At 40.6% G+C, this 18113-nt stretch overlaps 1 protein-coding gene across 1 annotated transcript; it reads right to left on the bottom strand.

The window, feature by feature from the left end:
- Positions 1–6636: 6636 nt before the first annotated feature.
- On the bottom strand, positions 6637–17880 carry SC5D (sterol-C5-desaturase). The gene is made up of 5 exons (XM_061146197.1): positions 17745–17880; positions 12200–12417; positions 11308–11440; positions 9080–9180; positions 6637–8740 (listed from the first exon to the last, which is right to left on the bottom strand). Exons 2-5 carry the CDS (start codon positions 12407–12409, stop codon positions 8285–8287), a joined length of 900 nt encoding a protein of 299 aa, XP_061002180.1. The 5' UTR covers positions 12410–12417; positions 17745–17880; the 3' UTR covers positions 6637–8284.
- Positions 17881–18113: the final 233 nt, after the last annotated feature.

Below are 18113 nucleotides of genomic sequence, written 5' to 3'. Positions count from 1 at the left end.
TATGGGAGTTTCCTTGTTTGTAACTTGTTGCTTTCCCCTTTGCTGCTTATAATATTTTCTCTTTAGCTTTACTTTTTGCCATTTTAATTACGGTATGTCTTGATGTGGTCCTCTTTGGGGTGATCCTGCATGGAACTTTCTGTGCTTCCTGGACCTGGATGTTTCCTTTCCCAGGTGAGGGAAGACTTCAATATATGTTATCTGGGACTTCCCTGGTGGTTCAGTGGCTAAGAATCCACCTGCTAATGCAGGGGACACGGTTCAATCCCTGGTCCAGGAAGTAAGGTCCCACAGGCTGTGAAGCCACTAATCCCGTGTAACACAACCACTGAGCTTGTACTCTAGAGCTCATGAAACACAACTACTGAAGCCAGCATGCCCTTGAACCCATGCTCCACAACAAGAGAAGCCACCACAATGAGAAGCTCAAGCACCATAACTAGAGAGAAGCCCCTGCTCACCACAACTAGAGAAAGCCCTCATCCAGCAACAAAGACCCAGCACAGACAAAAATAAAATAAATAAAAAATTTAAAAGAATAAGTTTTATATATCAGTTCAGTTCAGTCACTCAGTCATGTCCGACTCTTTGTGACCCCATGGACTGCAGCATGCCAGGCTTCCCTGTCTATCACCAACTCCCAGAGCTTACTCAAACTCGTCCAGTCAGTGATGCCATCCAATCCTCTCATCCTCTCTCATCCCCTTCTCCTCCTGCCTCCAATCTTTCCCAGCATCACGGTCTTTTCCAAGTCAGTTCTTAGCATCAGGTGGCCAAAGTATTGGAGTTTCAGCTTCAGCATCAGTCCTTCCTATGAATACGCAGGACTGATTTCCTTTAGGATTGACTGGTTTGATCTCCTTGCAGTCCAAGGGATGCTTAAGTCTTCTCCAATACCACAGTTCAAAACCATCAGTTCTTCGACACTCAGCTTGCTTGATAGTCCAACTCTCACATCCATACATGACCATTGGAAAAACCATAGCTTTGACTAGATGGACCTTTGTTGGCAAAGTAATGTCTCTGTTCCTTAATATGCTATCTAGGTTGGTCATAACTTTTCTTCTAAGGAGCAAGCGTCTTTTAATTTCATGGCTGCATCACCATCTGCAGTGATTTTGGTGCCCAAGAAAATAGTCTATCACTGTTGCCATTGTTTCCCCATCTATTTGCCATGAAGGGATGGGACCAGATGCCATGATTAACATTTTTGAATGTTGAGTTTTAAGCCAACTTTTTCACTCTCCTCTTTCACCTTCAACTAGAGGCTCTTTAGTTCCTCTTCACTTTCTGCCATAAGGGTGGTGTCATCTGCATATCTGAGGTTATTGATATTTCTCCCTGGATCTTGATTACAGCTTGTGCTTCATCCAGCCCAGCGTTTCTCATGATGTACTCTGCATATAAGTTAAATAAGCAGTGTGACAATATACAGCCTTGACGTACTCCTTTTCCTATTTGGAACCAGTCTGTTGCTCCATGTTCAGTTCTAACTGTTGCTTCTTGACCTGCATATAGATTTCTCAGGAGGCAGGTCAGGTGTTATATATGTATGTGTACACACACACACACACACACACATTCTCTGCCCCTTTCTTCTCCTTCTGGATCCCTATAATGTGAATGTTCATAAACTTGATGTCGTCCTTTTCTCTTATTAGACTGTCCTCAAGTTTTTAAATTCTATTTCCTTTTTTATGTTTAGCTTCAGTGATTTTCACTTGTCTGTCTTCGAGTTCACTGATCCATTCCTCTGTATCATCTAATCTAGTATTGATTCCTTCTAGTGTATTTTTAATTTCAGTTATTGTTCAGTTCTATTTGGGTCATCTTTATATTTTCTAACTTTTTGTTAAAAACTTCTAACTTCCACCCTGTTGATACATTCATCTCCCCACCCAACCCCCACCCAGTTCTTTGAGCATTTTATGATTAGTATCTGTCAGGTAGATGGCCTACCTTTACTTCACCGAGTTCTTCTGCAGTTTTCTTTTGTTCCTTTGTTTGCAACATACTTACCTGTCACCACATTTTGCCTAATTCACTGTCTTTATTTGTAGGTGGGTTGTATTCCCCAATGTTGGAGAAGTGACATCTATAGGAAATGTCCAATGAGGCCCAGCAGTGCCGTCCCCTCTGGTCACCAGAGCTCTGTGCTTTACAGGTGCCTTCTACGTGGGCTGCGTGGGTTCTGCCCTTGTGACTGGCTGCCTATTGTAGGCACGCTGGCAGGTGTAGCAGGTCCCTGGTCTGGTTTGGGCTGGTCTCTGCTGGGCAGGGCCAGATCCTGGTGGCTCTGGCTGCACAGCTGAAGGAATCCCACTTTTGTTGCTGGTTTGCTGCTGGGTGGGCCTGATTCTTTTTTTTTTTTTTTCCTGATTCTTAATTAACAAGACTGCTACAGGGCCATGATAGTTCTGCATCTGGTGAGTGGGGCCAGAGCCACATAGTCCTGAGGCTGGTACCCACCCACTAGCGGGTGAGATCAAGGGTCCAGAACTGGGTCCTGGGGTCTTTGGCTGCTGGGAGGGGGGCCCAGAGCTAGTGTCCACCCACTGGGGCCCAAGGGGACACAGGGTGAGCACTGACCCTGTGGCGGGTGGAGCCAGATCCCAGTCTCTGGCGCCAGGGCCCTTGGGTTCTGGGGTTGGAGCTGGCTGCAGTTGGGCAGGGCTAGGGCCCAGCGAGTCCTGGGACTGGTGCCCCACTGGTGAGTACATTGGGGCCTGACAAAGCTGGACAGAGCCACGATGGTCCCAGGGCTGGTGTCAGCCCACTCCTAGGTGGGGGGTGGGAGAGAGGAGGATGTGGCCCAGGGGCTTCTGGTGATGGTGTCCACTCCCTGGTGGTTGAGTCTGGGTCCCAGGGCTAGTGTTGGCTTGCTGGTGGTTGGGGCCAGGTCCTGGGCCGCATGGTGGTCTGGGCTGAGTCCCAGGGCAGCCGGAGGCTCAAGGGATTCTAAGGCAGCTGGACTGCTGGGAGGTGGCGTCATGTCCCCACCCAGCTAGCTGCCTGGCCGGTGGCATCTGGGAATGGTGCCTATCGGGCAAAAATTAAACAAGATAATGCGTTTAAAGGGCTGTGTACTAGGTATTGACAAAGTCATTACTCAATCTCCTTGAAAACAGAAAATAATTTGAACTGAGTAATAATGAAAACACAATCTATCGAAATTTGTGAGATACAGTCATAGCAGGCCTTAGATGGAATTTTGTAGCTTTAAATGTTTATATTTGTAAAGAAAAAAGAAATCAATGACATGAGTTTTTACCTTAAGAAGTTAGGGGGCAAAAAAGGGATAAACCCAAAACCAACAAAAGGGAATAAAAAGAGGCAGAAATTAATGATATGGAAGACAATCAATGAATAGAGAAAAACTGACAAAGTCAGCAGTCGGTTCTTTTTCTTGAAAATGGTGTATCAAAACTGACACAAAGGAAGAATGAAAAACCTCTATTTATTAAGCATCTGAATTAGACTGAGAAAGACTGAAGGCAAAATATGTGAAAGGTTATCCTAGGTACAATGACAATAATCATCGAACCTAGAAAGAGGCATTCAGCACAATTTACACGAATAATAGGCTCTGTTAACATTTAATTGAGTGTTTCTAACTTGTTTAATTGTATTAGGTAGGCAGTACTTTCATCAACCAAGGTCATACAATTTGCAAATGGCAGACAGGACTCAAAACTATTTAACTCAGAAGCTCAGATCATCTATTAAAATTCATCTGAGATGAATTACACTCTAGCTGAAGCTAATATCCTCCTAGGTTTGTCACTTCTTGGTGATGTGAAAGTTGCTTGGTCATGTCCAACTCTTTGTGACCCCATGGACTATACAGTCCCTTCTCCAGGGGATCGTCCCAACCCAGGGATCAAACCCAGGTCTCCCTCATTGCAGGCGATTCTTTATCAGCTGAGCCACCAGAGAGGACCAAGAATCTGGGGTGGGTAGCCTATCCCTTCTCCAGCGGATCTTCCTGACCCAGGAATCGAACCAGGGTCTCCTGCATTGCAAGTGGATTCTTTATCAACTGAGCTATCAGGGAATATAATTTTGAAGAATTTTTCTTTTATTTGTATCAGAGCACACTGTTATGTAATAATGCCAAAGAGTCATTCAACCCCCTAATCGGTATTCACATTACTAATTCACGTAGGGTCAGAATCCAGGGTACTGGGGGGTTTTGCTTCCAGTGGAAGGTATGACTGAGTGAGAAAGAAAGGAGCAAGTTTATCCTTGATGTGGGGACCATTTTTGATTCCTTTCTACTTCTCCTGACTTCTGCAAGGTACTCACCAAATGTCAGCTAATGAATAAATGAGAAATGAGTGGTTGGCTAAAAAGTCAACATTTAAGATCCTGCAGATTAAATATTTGTACCTAATGCCATGTTTGGCACCTAGTAGGGGTTCATTAATTATTGAAGAGGATGACATTGCCACCATTTTATTAATTCATTCAGCAAAGTATTTATCAAACCTCAGCCAGGTCTTGGGCATTCAATAAGGACATATGGTTTAATATAAGGATGATTCACACGTGGTTTCCACTTTATGTAAGAATCTAGGTGGAGCCTAGAATAAATTGGATACATGTAACAATGACAGATGATAGAAAGTCATAAATGCTGATATGACTGCCACTCAAGTGTTTTGAGTTTGAAGCGAGGAAGACAAAGGAAGCTCTTTCCCCCTCAAACTGGTTTCTCCGGATATCCCTTAGCCATGTTCTACTTGGCAACCTCATAGCCTCAAACTTCTCTTCTCATTGAATTTATCTCAAATCTTTGTTCTAATTTGTCTCCCTATCTCCATCTTCTCAGATGTTATCTCTGTTGAAATAATCTGCTTGCACTGTAAACTCTGCCTGTCCAAAACAGAATTCATAATTTGCTGCCCATCTATCCTTGCCTTTTGAAGATGAGAGAGGAAACGAAAACACACATACACATACCACAATAAAGGGCAGTGAGGAATAGGGAAATTACAGCATTCCGAGACAAGGAGATAAGGACAACGACTCAGTATGTCTTCAGGTTTTGCAACGTGCTCTATACTGTCTCCATCTATTTCCCAATTCCTACCATAAAAGGGGGAAGTGTGATCCTTTTCTTTTTTAAAAAAAATATTCACTCATTCATTCATTTGGTTGTGCCTAGGCTTAGTTGTGATATGCAGGATCTCTGATTGTGGCATGCAGGCTCTAGTTCCCTGACCAGGGATTGAATCTGTGTCCCCTGTATTGGGATCGTGGAGCCTAAGCCACTGGACCACCAAGGAAGTCCGTTGATTTTCTGTCTTACAACCACAAAAAGTTTCAAAGGCAAGTCTTTCAGTTAATATTCATGTGGGAAGGAATTTAGATCCTCACATCCATGAGCAATTTCTGAACTCCTCTAAAGTCTTTCACTTGATATTCCCGTGGGAAGGAATTTAGATTCTCACTTCCATGAGCAATTTCTGAATGCATCTAAAGGAAAATAGCATGATGTGGTGACTGTGCACAAAAACCACTGTTTGTATTACTTAACATAATACTGCTTAATAAGATTAGAACTTAAGAGAGGAGGCAGGGCGGAGACTAGTTTACCACTAAGATCTTTGAGGAAACTTCCATCATAAATTATATTCTTTCTTTTCTATTAGCTACACAGTATTAAGAATCTAGAGGAAACTTTAACACTCATAACTGAAGTTATGGAATTAAGAGAACTAAGACATTCAGTGAATGGATAACTTGAAATACTTTCGAGCTCATTCATTCCCTCAATACCTTTATTGGGACCCTGAAAAAGAGGAAAATAAATCACATGAGCATGGCAAAATGGCTACCTGGTCAAACAACTGGTGACCCTGTCCTCCCAGGAACACAGCTGGACACATTTCCCAGAATCCTTTACAGTTAGATGCGCCACATGATTAAGTTTCGTCCAAAGCAACATGGGCACTCTACCCTCTTCCCCTGCTGGCTCCTTCAATAGAGAAGACTTTGTAAACTGGGAGAATAGCAGAGCCCAGAGGTGGAAGGAGCCTGGGTCTCAGGTAACTGTGGAAATCTGTTCACCAACCGGAAACACTCATGCTGTACTTTACATGAGAAGAGAAATAACCTCAGGAAAGTTACCAGCTGGGTTCATGTTCTTACATCAAGGACTTTTACCTGATCAAGAATAAAAGCTCAATAAATATTAGCTTTCATCATTTCGGGAAACAAAGTTTACTTCTTAATTTTCTTTTTTTTTCTCAGGCAGAGAGGAAAACAGGGACCATGGGGATTAGTGAAAAGCATTTAGATGCACTGACCACTTACAAAATACTAAATGGTATACTGGTATGCTTAAGTGAAGCAACACTGTAACAATAACTTAAACAGAAAGGAAAAAAAACAAACATTTTCTTCTGGATTCAAAGCATTAAATTTTATGACTGGTGTCTTGCTAAAAGAATCTAATAACAGATATGAAATATAAAAAGAAAGTGGCACTCCCTTCTCTCTTTCTCCCCTTGATAGCAAGCATTTGGAGATATTCTAAAAGTTGTGACAATCCACAACACTTCTGAGGTTTCACAGTGATATAAAATTTGTACAAAGAATATTTTATGCTTTTATAATATTTAACTGATACACTTTAATAACAGTCATAATCAACTTTTATTGTTTACATAAATAGATTAGACAATACCTTTGCCAACCATGTTTTCCCAACATACTTATATTACAACACATGACATTTCTTAGTCAAAGTTATCTGTTAAATCTTTTCACAGAGGGAGCGGGAAGAAGTAAACAAACAGGAGGGTATTGAAATAATATTTCTAAACTAATCTTCAGTGATAGGCCTAAAACATTTGGCAATTATTTCCTTTTATAGAAATCACAGGATTGTAAGTTTGAAACTTATCAAAAGTGCAGTGCATCAATTTAATTAAAAAACCAGTAGAGTTAAATATATTACCTGGGCATCAAATTTCCCTTTCTACATATATTCAGAATCACATCATTTTACACCTATTAAATAACAATTGAAAACAATAACCATCAAAATCTTTAATCCCAGATCTGGATTAAATCATGGCAGTACTAATGTTTTCTAAAATTCCAATGTATCTGTTCACTGACGATGTCAACAGAGAGTAAGTTTTCTATGTGTGGAAAGATAATAATCTTGTAACATCAGCTATTAATCAGGTTACTGAGCTGATAATACATTATGATTTTTTTTCAAATCTATGTTTCTACTTGAACAAAGCACAAGTTATCATACCAACACAGTAAGTCCCCTACATACGAACCTTCACGTTTCTAACCTTCAAAGATGAGGACATGCGCGCGCATGTCCAATCACTAAGTTCACATATCTAGTGGACACTGTCACATGCGTGACACTGTGGGATTGTGCTTTTGTGTTCTTCACTGTACAGTGCTGTGCAGTATTTTTATCTCAAGCCCAGGATGTCTGAAGCAAGCATAAAAGCAGTGGTGACGTAGCTGGTATCCCCTATTGCTGATGATCTGAAGCTCTTCCATCTCCCACCTCCTTGAGTTAGTAACTCTCCTCGCCTGTTCACTCGATGACAGCCCAGGTGCCATCTGCTATACTATATTACTGTACTTTTCAAGGTACTGTACTCTAAGAGTAAAGATGTTTATTTTTCGTGTTTGTTTTTTACGTATTATTGGTGTGAAAAGTCTTATAAATCTATTACAAAACAGTACTATATAGCCAATTGTGTTGGTTGGGTAGATGAGCTAACTTTGTTGGACTTATAAACAAATCTGACTTACGAACATGGCTCTCAGAATGGAACTTGTTTTTATGTAGGGAACTTACTGTACCAAATACTTAATCACTTCTGATACGAGAAACCATCTTCATATTAGTACTTCTTTGTTATGCCATTTAGTCTTGATATCATTAAGCACAATGAATTTTACTTTAATGACTATGCACAAATTAAGGCAAAAGGACACAGCCCAGTCCCCTCAATGATTTATCCTCTATCTTGTAAAAAACTGCTGTTGAGGCTATACAAATTACAGATCTGCTGGCTAGAAAGACACAGCTTGTTCCTTAGACCAACATCCAGTATTTGGAGCACGAGGTTAAAATCGTGGTACACATCCACATTCCCTTGATCTACCATTATGAGCATTCCTCAGCTATACCCACAATACTGATTTTTCAAATGATACTGTTCACTTGCTATGCCTCCTCATGGTAACGTATGTAGATTATTTTTCCTTGATTAAAAATTTTTAATAATTGGGAAATAATCTACTCAGTCTTTGTACACTCTCCATTGAATAATTTTTCATTTTTATAACCACTTCCTCCATGGCTATTGTGCTTTTCTTCTGCCATTTTCTTCACATAATTAAGAGGTCCATTCCCCTCAAAGGAGGAGGGATTTCTGAAAGAGCCTCCAATTCTATCCCACAAGGTGAAATACTGCCCATAATTATAGTCAAAGAGCATATGGTGGTCTGTGTGATGAGCCGAGCCATTAATAAAAGGCTTTAAGAGCTGGGGAACACGAAAATCACCATCGTGAATGGAAATTGTCCAGATATTGACCAAGATGTACAAGCCTAAATAAACTACCTTGTGTAACGGGAAGATAAAAGGGTATATGTGGTAAGGCAGACTCTGAAGGAAGCCGTCCAGAGGGTGAAAAGCGTGACTTGCAAATGGAGTTGGAATCTTCCAGATATGATGAGGTTTGTGTAAGCGCTATAGAAGAAGAGACCATGTTAATGCCACAGACTTTACCCAGTGCGACATTCTACTTAGTTTTTCATGCTCATGGTGTGGGAAATGATTTATCTGAAAAAATCCTGTTGAATTTAGCAAATTACTTTAGAAAATCCCCAAGACAGTAAGATTTTTAGCACAGTCCGTGCAGATTCATAAAGGATACAAACAAAATGTACCTGGTACCTATCATGACTAAGGCTACTTAGGTATTTAGTAAGTTAGAGGAAATTCTTGAAAACGAGACAGGATCTATAGCTATCCACTGCTGAAATGTGTCTTTTCTCTCTTCCTCTACAAATGAGTCAAGCTTATTACCTTATATACAAGTCTATGATGAAGGCCTCTGTGAATCCAGTAGATCAGCATGTCAGTGAAGAAGAGAAAGGACAAGACACTAGCAACGAGTTGAAACCAGCCTACAAGAGACAAAAGGACATGGCAGAATCAAGATGCAGCTCCTAGGATCAGTTTACTTTTTCTCCCCTCCTTAATATATTTTTTAACTTTTTACTTTGTATTGGGTTGTAGCCAATTAACAATGTTGTGATAGTTTCAGGTGAGCAGTGAAGGGACTCAGCCATATATACACATGTATCCACTCTCCTCCAAACTCCCCTCCCATCCGGCTGCCAGGTAACACTGGGCAGAGTTCCCTATGCTATACAGCAGGTCCTTGTTGGTTATTCATTTTAAATATAGCAGGGTGTACATGTTGATCCCAAACTCCCTAACTATCTGTCCTTCTCCCCAGCAACCATAAGTTCATTCAGAGGTTACTTTTGACAAGTCCGTCTAAGGAGACAAAACAGGATACTAGACCCAAACACTGCCAACTATCTGCTTTGTTAATTCAATGCATCACAACCTCCATCTCCCTTGACTCTGGGATCTGTTCATTTTCCTCTCATAAAAACTTGAAGTGTCCTACCTAAAGTATTTATTAATTAAACTATGAGGATACTTACGAAACAGAAAGAGTATATTCCTATGTTATCTTTATTAATTAAATGCTGGAGAATAATGTTATTTTTCTTTTCATATTAATCTTCATAACACACATATCTTTACATACTTTACCTCCTCTGCTTAGAATTTTATTTTCCACAAACAACCTTAAGTCATGATATTATGAGCATTTACTCTGTAACCCAACTCCTTCTGACTTTTCCAACCTCATTTACTCATGTACTAACCAGCCTGGTTCACTTAGCATCCTCCCAACATCTTCAGAGTCTTGCCTCTGTATCTTTACTCAAACCGCTCTCCTTTTACTTTTATTCATAATTCAGCCCACCTTCCAGGGCCGAGCCAATTCAGCACCTGGTGTGTGACTTTTGTTTCCTCCTTTGAAAACTAAACTTTTACTAGGAGAGCAGGGGTGCTGATGCCAACAACCGTGGATTTCAGTCCCGGATCCACCCCTTACTTGTCAAGTGAGCTCAGCAAGTTACTGAAACTCTTCTGTACACTTAATTTACTCACCTCTAAAGGAGCATATCGTAGTACCTACCTCATAGGATTAATATAGAATAAGATGGGAGTGATGAAACGTGAAAAGCTTACAACTAAAGCTGGTACATGAACAACAAATTTTAATTATGTATTACTCTTACTTTCTAATACTAGATTCCAGAAATGTACCTTGATGAAGTAATTCCAGAATTTCACAAAACTTTAGTTTAGTCACTGTAGCACTGTTTATAATAGAAAAATAAGAAACAATCTAAAGATCTAAAAGTATAGATTATTTAAATAAAGTTTATTTAAATGGATATTTATGCAATGTAATTCTAAAACTAATTGGCATGAAAATATGGGCATAAACATTGGCAAGAAAAAAAAAAATCAGAGTCCAAACCAGCATGCATAGCAAGGGTTTCAATTTTGTGATATAAATAATGATGGATTTTTTAAAAAAATAAGTGATGATAGATTTTTTAAAAAAAATTTGTCTTCTGATTTTTCTATAAGTATTGATTACTTGAGATTTATTTTTTTTGGGGGGGGGAATGCTTGAATTAAATATAGGTAATAGGAAACAAATTCAAGGCTCTAGCTCTGATGATGTCAATCTTCTCCTGGGCACAATCTCACCTACAAGAAAGGCTTTAAGGCTGAGATGAAATTAAAGAAATGCACATATGTGGCAGGACATGAATGAATTAAAGTAGAATACTGAAAACAAACTGGGATTCCCAGGTGGCACTAGTGGGAACCTGCCTGCCAATGCAGGAAACATAAGAGATGTGGGTTTGATCCCTGGGTTGGGAAGATCCCCTGGAGGAGGGCATAGCAATCCACTCCAGTATTCTTGCCTGGAGAATCAATCCCATGGACAGAGAAGCCTGGTGGGCTACAGTCAATATGGCCACAAAGAGTCAGACACAACTGAAGCAAACAAGCATGCACACATAAAAACAAATTGAAATTTTTAAAAGTATTTTGAAGAAAAGAAGAGGCAGATTTGACTCCTTCAAGAAACCCATCTCTGCCTGAAGTTTACACTCCATGCGGAAACTCTTATACCATATATGGAAACTCACCATATGGAAACTCTCCTATGCCGTCATAGAGTTTGCTGTAACCTCTCACCTCTAGCAGGAACAGTGAAACCGTGGGGATGCTCATCCATGGCATTGACTGGACAGAATGCGTAATCTCTCGAGAGACTTGATTCTGAAAATGAAGTTTCTAATACTTACAAAGTGCAAAATCTATGTTAAACAAAACTAGCACACAATTGTTCCAGATTGGATTTTGAACGTCTCTTTTATATGAAGGCACTTACCTCCAAACTGCTTCTACTAAAATGTTACTGTTTGGGCAGGGGTGTATAAGAAAAACATTTCTTTTGCAGGAAGCAAATGCAACAAATATTTTAAATTCTAAATCTTTTTTTCCCCTTCCTACAAAATCTCTATTCCAAATTTCTATTTACAGAATATTCATTTATTTCATAATTAACTTCCATTCCCAACCCTCTCTACCTTTTTTCCCCACTCTTTGCAGTGACTGACAAATACAAGTAACTGAAACAGAAAAGTCACTAAATAGGTCTATATCTGCTGAGTTTGGATTATGTAGTCAAAAATTATATACATAGTAAAAGCATATTTCAGTTTGTGAAAGCTTAATATTAAAATAATTATACAAATGTCTACATTTATTTATTCATCACTATTAGCAAAGAAATTCTTATCTATGTGTCTAGCAAGACCAGGCTTACAGATAAAAAAAAAAAAAAGTACAGTTTATTTATCTGTTTAAGGAAAGGAGAGAGAGAACTAGTTCTTCCAAAAATATCCCATTTGGAGCCGGTTTTAGAAACTCTAAAGGTTATAACCAGTTTAATCTGAAAATCTCACAAATATTGATACATCACATTGCTATTTTTACTGTAACAGTAATTAAACAATAGATAAGAAAACCACTTACCTTTAAAAATTGTGGGTGTTTCATTAATAAATGATCATAGACAAAATAATAACTCAGTGTTGCAAAGAAGAAATACAGTATATAAGCACCGAGATTTGTTACAATCAGGAGAGTGATGGCTTGTCGGAAGATGTTGTCCTCTGGCCACGTGGCTGGATATACATATGGTGTAAAAAAATAATAATCTGCAATACTGAGTACAAGATCCATCTTAGCCCCTAAAGGATAAACAAGTAACAACAATTACTTTCCCATGTTGACACTTCTCAAAACAAAAATTTTTCAGAAAAACTATATATGAAGTTCCTGCTTTCATAGGCATATGAAGTACAAGCCTGCTGCTACTACAATCCTGTAAATGCCATCATTAGAGCCAGAAGGGGTCTTCAATGTCATCTCTGGACTAGGGTCCAGTCTCTTCATCTTATACATGGGGACACCAAAGCTCAGTGAGAAAAACTGGGGCCCACAAAACTTCTTCTCCAAGGCCAGGCTGATGGGTGGTGTAAATCCAGATCTAATTGCATCTCAGTGTTTGCCTCCACTATATCCTATTGCCAGAGAACATGGTAATAGTTAGCATGCAAATAGCAAAGGTATTTAGGTAAATGGCTTTCTCCTTCCCCTACAAGTTTCAATGGCACAAAGGATTCATATTTCAAAGACCTTTGCTTCAGTGCTGAGACTTCAGGTCAATTTCCTAAAAGGGATCTATGATGTGACCACAACCAAAAAAGTCAGGGACTATTCTATTTTTGTGACTGACCCGAACTCTCATTGATGGAACAAAAAATGTATTCTTGACACTGAAAACTAGATTACATTTCTCCCCCCGCCCCCGCCACCCACCCCCCAGTAGTCAGGGGTTGGCAAACTGTGGTCCCACAGGTCTTGAACCCAGTGCCTGCTTCTGTAAAGAAACTTTGTTGAAACACAGCTATGTCCACATGTGTCTATTACATAGTCTATAGCTGCTTCTCTATACTACAAAGTCAAGATTCAGTCACTGTAACGGACACAGCATGGCTCACAAAGCCTAAAATGCTTATTATCTAGCCCTTTGAAAGGAAAGTAGGCCAGCTCCTGTTTCCAGATGCTTAAACTTTGAAAAACTTAAGTTGATCCTGCATATAATGTTCAGCAAATTCACAGTCAGCTTTTGTGGGCTGATCACTGACTCCATCATTGACAATCTATTTTCTCATTCTTCACTGTACTGTTGGTAGTGAGAAATGTGCACAGTATTCTAAACAGCCCTCATCTATAACTAAAACTTTTGAACAACAGCAATAAGAAAAAAGAGTCTGAAAATTGCCTTTGAGTTTTCAGTCTCTTAAAATCAAATTCTAGAAGTTGTTTATTTATTAGGGCGTTTAGCCCCTTGTTTGTGATATGAGTTGCAAGCATTTTTTCTCACGTGGACATGGAAAAAAATTTACAATCAACTAATACAGATACCAGATATTGACATATATCCTTCATCATATATTGTTAATGCACTCAAACAACAATTAAGTATCAAGAACTACACCAGGTGACGAGCATTCAAAGATTAAAAAGATTCAGTCTAAATCCATCTTCAAAGTAAGGCACCTATAGGACGGAACAGTCCCATCAATACGACAAGTACTACAATTAAGGTTGTTGTTTAGTTGCTAAGATGTGTCCGACCCCTTTGGGACCCCATGAACTGTAGCCTGCCAGGTTCTTTTGTCCATGAGATTTCCCAGGCAAGAATACTAGAGTGGGCTGTCATTTCCTTCTCCAGGGTATCTTTCCGACCCAGGGATTGAACCTGCATCTCCTGCATTGGGAGGTGGATTCTTTACCACCAGGCCACCCAGAAGTTCTACAATGAAGGTACATATATGCAAACTGTACAAAATTAGAAAAGACAACACAACTATCTGCTATTACAACAGAAGGCTGTACAGTGAAGTACTTTGATTTGGGCTTTGAAGGACATTACCAGAAAAAAAAAAAAGCGGCGGGGGGGGGGGGGGAGGGATAATTATCTCAATTAGAAATAACAACTGCAAAGCCATGGAAAGGCCATGGTACATTCATGGCTCATGGGATGTGGCAAGGTGGATGCTTAACAGTGTGACGAGGGTGAAGCAGAGGGAAAAAAAGGTTGGAAGATGAACCTGGTAAAAGGAAACTGGTGTCAGACTGCTTTTGCTATTGGATCTGGTGCTCTGATAAGGAATTTGAACTTTCCCTCACACATGACAGGGAAGACATGAAAGACTTTCGATGAGGAAAGAGGTATAAACAGACACATATTTTATAAAAACTGTTGTGTTAGGAATGTATTATACTGATAAGACACAGGGAGACTGGTTGCTCCTAACTAGTGTGGTAGACTAACCTAGAGAGGATGACTGCCTGAACTCAGACAACAGAGACTAAGAAGTCTAATGGGAGTTTGGGACTAGCAGATGCCAACTATTCTATACAGAAAGAATAAACAACAAGATCCTACTATATAGCACAGGGAACATAATCAATATCCTGTTATAAACCATAATGGAGAAAAGTATGAAAAACTATCATCAGAAACTAATAAAACTTTGTAAATCAACTATACATCAACTAAAAAAAGAAACCTAGGATGTTATCAAAAATAGGGAATATTGTGGAGCTAGTATATTTGGGTGCAACAGGAACTTTTGAGGTACGAGGAATGATGGGTTCAGTTTGGGTCTTAAGTCTAATTGCTGTGACTCATCTGGACTCCAGGATAAAAGCAGCAGTCTACCTGCAAACATGAATCTGAAGATCAAAAGGAGCCTAGCTGTAGCTGAAGTTGAAGCCATAAAGGACAGAGCAGCAGGTCACATACATTAAGTAAGATCAGAAACAAACATTTAAGAAGAACCTAACAACTGAAAAGAATATTGCTATAGCACTAAAGGCTGCTTCCCTAGTGGCTCAGACGGTAAAGAAACTGCCTGCAAAACAGGAGACCTGGGCTCGATCCCTGGGTTGGGAACATCACCTGGAGAAGGAAATGGCAACTCGTGCCAGTATTCTTGCCTGGAGAATCCCATGGACAGAGGAGCCTGGGAGGCTAAGTCCATAGGGCTGCACAGAGTCGGACATGACTAAAGCAAATTAGCATACACACACACACTTTAAAGGCTGGTAAGAGTGGAAACTCCAATACTTTGGCTACCTCATTCAAAGAGTTGACTCACTGGAAAAGACCCTGATGCTGGGAGGGACTGGGGGCAGGAGGAGAAGGGGACGACAGAGGATGAGATGGCTGGATGGCATCACCGACTCAATGGACATGAGTTTGAGTAAACTCCGAGAGTTGGTGATGGACAGGGAGGCCTGGCGTGCTGTAATTCATGGGGTCACAATGAGTCGGACATGACTGAGCGACTGAACTGAACTGAACTGAAGAGTTGGTGAACGAGTCTTGCATATTACCTGTAATACCAAACAGCCATAATTCCACATACAGTAAGTCTCCTACATATGAATAAATTCTGTTCCTAAGTCCAACGAAGTCAGCCAAAGTATCCAATAACACAATCAGCTATATAGTACTATTCTGTAATAGGTTTCTAATGCTTTTCACACAAAGAATACACAAAAAACAAACAAAAAATAAAACATTTTTAATCTTACCATACAATACCTTGAAAAGTACAGTAGTACAGTACAATAGCTGGTATACAGACAGGGGCTGGCATCGGGTGAACAGGCAATAAGACTTATTGACTAGAGGAGGGACAGTAGGAGAGAGTAGGAGGGAGATGGTAGAGCTGAAGGACTGTCAGCAATAGGAGATGGAGGGCAAGCTGCAATTTCACTGATGCTGACGGAATGCACGTTCACACCTTTCACAGTTCAAAACTTGAAGGTTCCTATGTAGAGGACTTAGTATAATATCTGGAACAGTACCGTGTAGCCAAAAATAACTCAAACATTAACCATGAGCATTCTTTAACTTTTTTTTTTATATTTTACTTTTAATATTCGATGTAAGTAAAGACTTTAATAAGCTCTCAGTCCCTACCTATTAAAAAAAACTCTTAACTGAAGACCATGAGCGTTGTATTGATTTGCATATTCCCTGTATATAACTGCTATGATAGTAAGCCAGTACCTAGAAGAAAGGAGGAAATGTACCTCAGACCATCTGGAGGCAGCTGAGATACTGTGAGATGAAACCTGTTTTAAAGTTTGTTTGTTTTTTTTTCCGGAATTTGTGGGATGTAGTAATCAGGTATTCACAAATATATTGCTGGAATTTCTGACATCTAAAAAAAAGTTTGAAATCACTAACAATTATGATCTCAAAACTGCAATTCAATTTTGAAGTTTATATTCAAACCCACATCTATGAAATAGAGAAAGCATATCTAGGTTAGGTTACAGAACTGTTCTAAGATTTAGAGATGAAGTATACGATGTGGCATTATCTAACATGTGGAACCTCCTCAAGGAACAGGAGCTATTTATTATTACTACTGTTACAGGAACTACAGCCGAGTCAAAATTACTCTAACCTAAGGCAAAAAAAGTGTTATCTGATTTTAAAAAATTGCTCATTTCTAGTATCAACATTTACTATATATGAGGTACTGTAAATATTAACTCATTTAACCCTTTCAAGATACACCCTAAAAGTTAGGTACTAGTATTATTCTTATAAGAAATCTGGACACAAGATACCCAGAGCGATCAAGTAAACAAATGCTGGGGCTGGGATTCAATCACCCTCAGGCTGGTTGCAAAATCCACAGACTTTAACCAAGTTCTACTGTCTCTTCATCACTATCTCTTCAGCTCCTTAAAATTTTAAATTCTCAATGACCTTAGAAGCTCACATATTTTTGCATATAATTTTAAAGTGTTTACACTCCTAAAGCCAGGGGCTCTATAGTCATCTTAATTACACTACAATAACTGGGGCTTGCACAAATAATCACCAGTTCTTCAGCCTAATTCCTTTGCCTCTTGAAGAAAAAAAAAAAATTTCCCAAGAACAGAAAGAAATTCGTCGCAAAACGCTTTACTAGCGTTCAGTGGAGTTGCCTTGTAATAGATTTTCGCAATAGCCAACATCAAACATTTCATTTTCTTCAGGTCCACTCTTATGTTCTGTTTCTTTCACGTCCAAGCCTCCTCGTGCCCTGAAATACGCGCTCTGGCCAGGCAGAGGCCCCTAACCTGGAGGTCTCTGGCCGCAACTCGCCTCCCGCCAGCCCCTGGCCAGCGCGCGTGCCCTGCGCCCTGCACTCGCCCCATCACAGCCCCCACCCAGCTACCTGCTCGTCCCTGCCAATGGTCAGCGCAGGAGTCCTTGAGCCAAATTTCGCAGACAGAGCCCCAGCTCCTGCCCAGGGCCTTACGTCCAGGAAGCAGTCAACAAACGCCAGCGGGATGGGGGAGAAGGGGAGGGACAGACACGCTCTCACCTCCTGGGTCTTGCCTGTCTCTCTACCCCACCACCCCCCTTTCTTCCTCTCCTCACGCATCCCGTTCAGGTGTATTCGGCGTCCTTTCCCAGCCCCCATGTCATCCTTACCTAGAAAGAATCGGCCGCCCGCTGCCTGGCTGCCGACTTGGTTCCTCGGGGCCCCTGCAGTTCCAACTAGTGGATCTCCGCGGTCAGCCAAGCAGCCGAAGTCGGGAAGGGCGTAGCCTGACCTCACGCTCGGGGCTGCCGGCGCCGCCAGCCAATCAGAGGCTAGCGACATAAGCTGATATGACGGCAGATCGCGCGACTTGGCTGACGGGGGTTCTCAGCGGTCACGTGGGTTCCGCGCGCTCGGGCACGCCCCTTTCGCCGGGTCCCGCTGAAGGGAGGCGGGGACCCTATTTAGGTATCAAGGTGGCAGAGCGTGGGGTTTTTAGGTTGGATTTTTGTTTGTTTGTTTTTTGCTTTCTCACTGGC

Source organism: Dama dama, chromosome 1 (assembly GCF_033118175.1).
Source record: "Dama dama isolate Ldn47 chromosome 1, ASM3311817v1, whole genome shotgun sequence".
NCBI classification, from domain to species: Eukaryota; Metazoa; Chordata; class Mammalia; order Artiodactyla; family Cervidae; genus Dama; species Dama dama.
The sequence above is the reverse complement of the archived record's forward strand: the minus strand, read 5'-3'. Positions and strand labels throughout refer to the sequence as shown.

Coding starts and splice junctions, on each gene's coding strand:
- SC5D (XM_061146197.1), bottom strand. CDS start 12,409: ATGGATCTTGTACTCAGTATTGCAGATTATTATTTTTTTACACCATAT. Junction 11,441..12,199: donor AACACCCACAATTTTTAAAG/GTAAGTGGTTTT, acceptor CTTCATTTTCAG/AATCAAGTCTCTCGAGAGAT. Junction 8,741..9,079: donor ATCATAGACTTGTATATAAG/GTAATAAGCTTG, acceptor CTTCTTCTATAG/CGCTTACACAAACCTCATCA.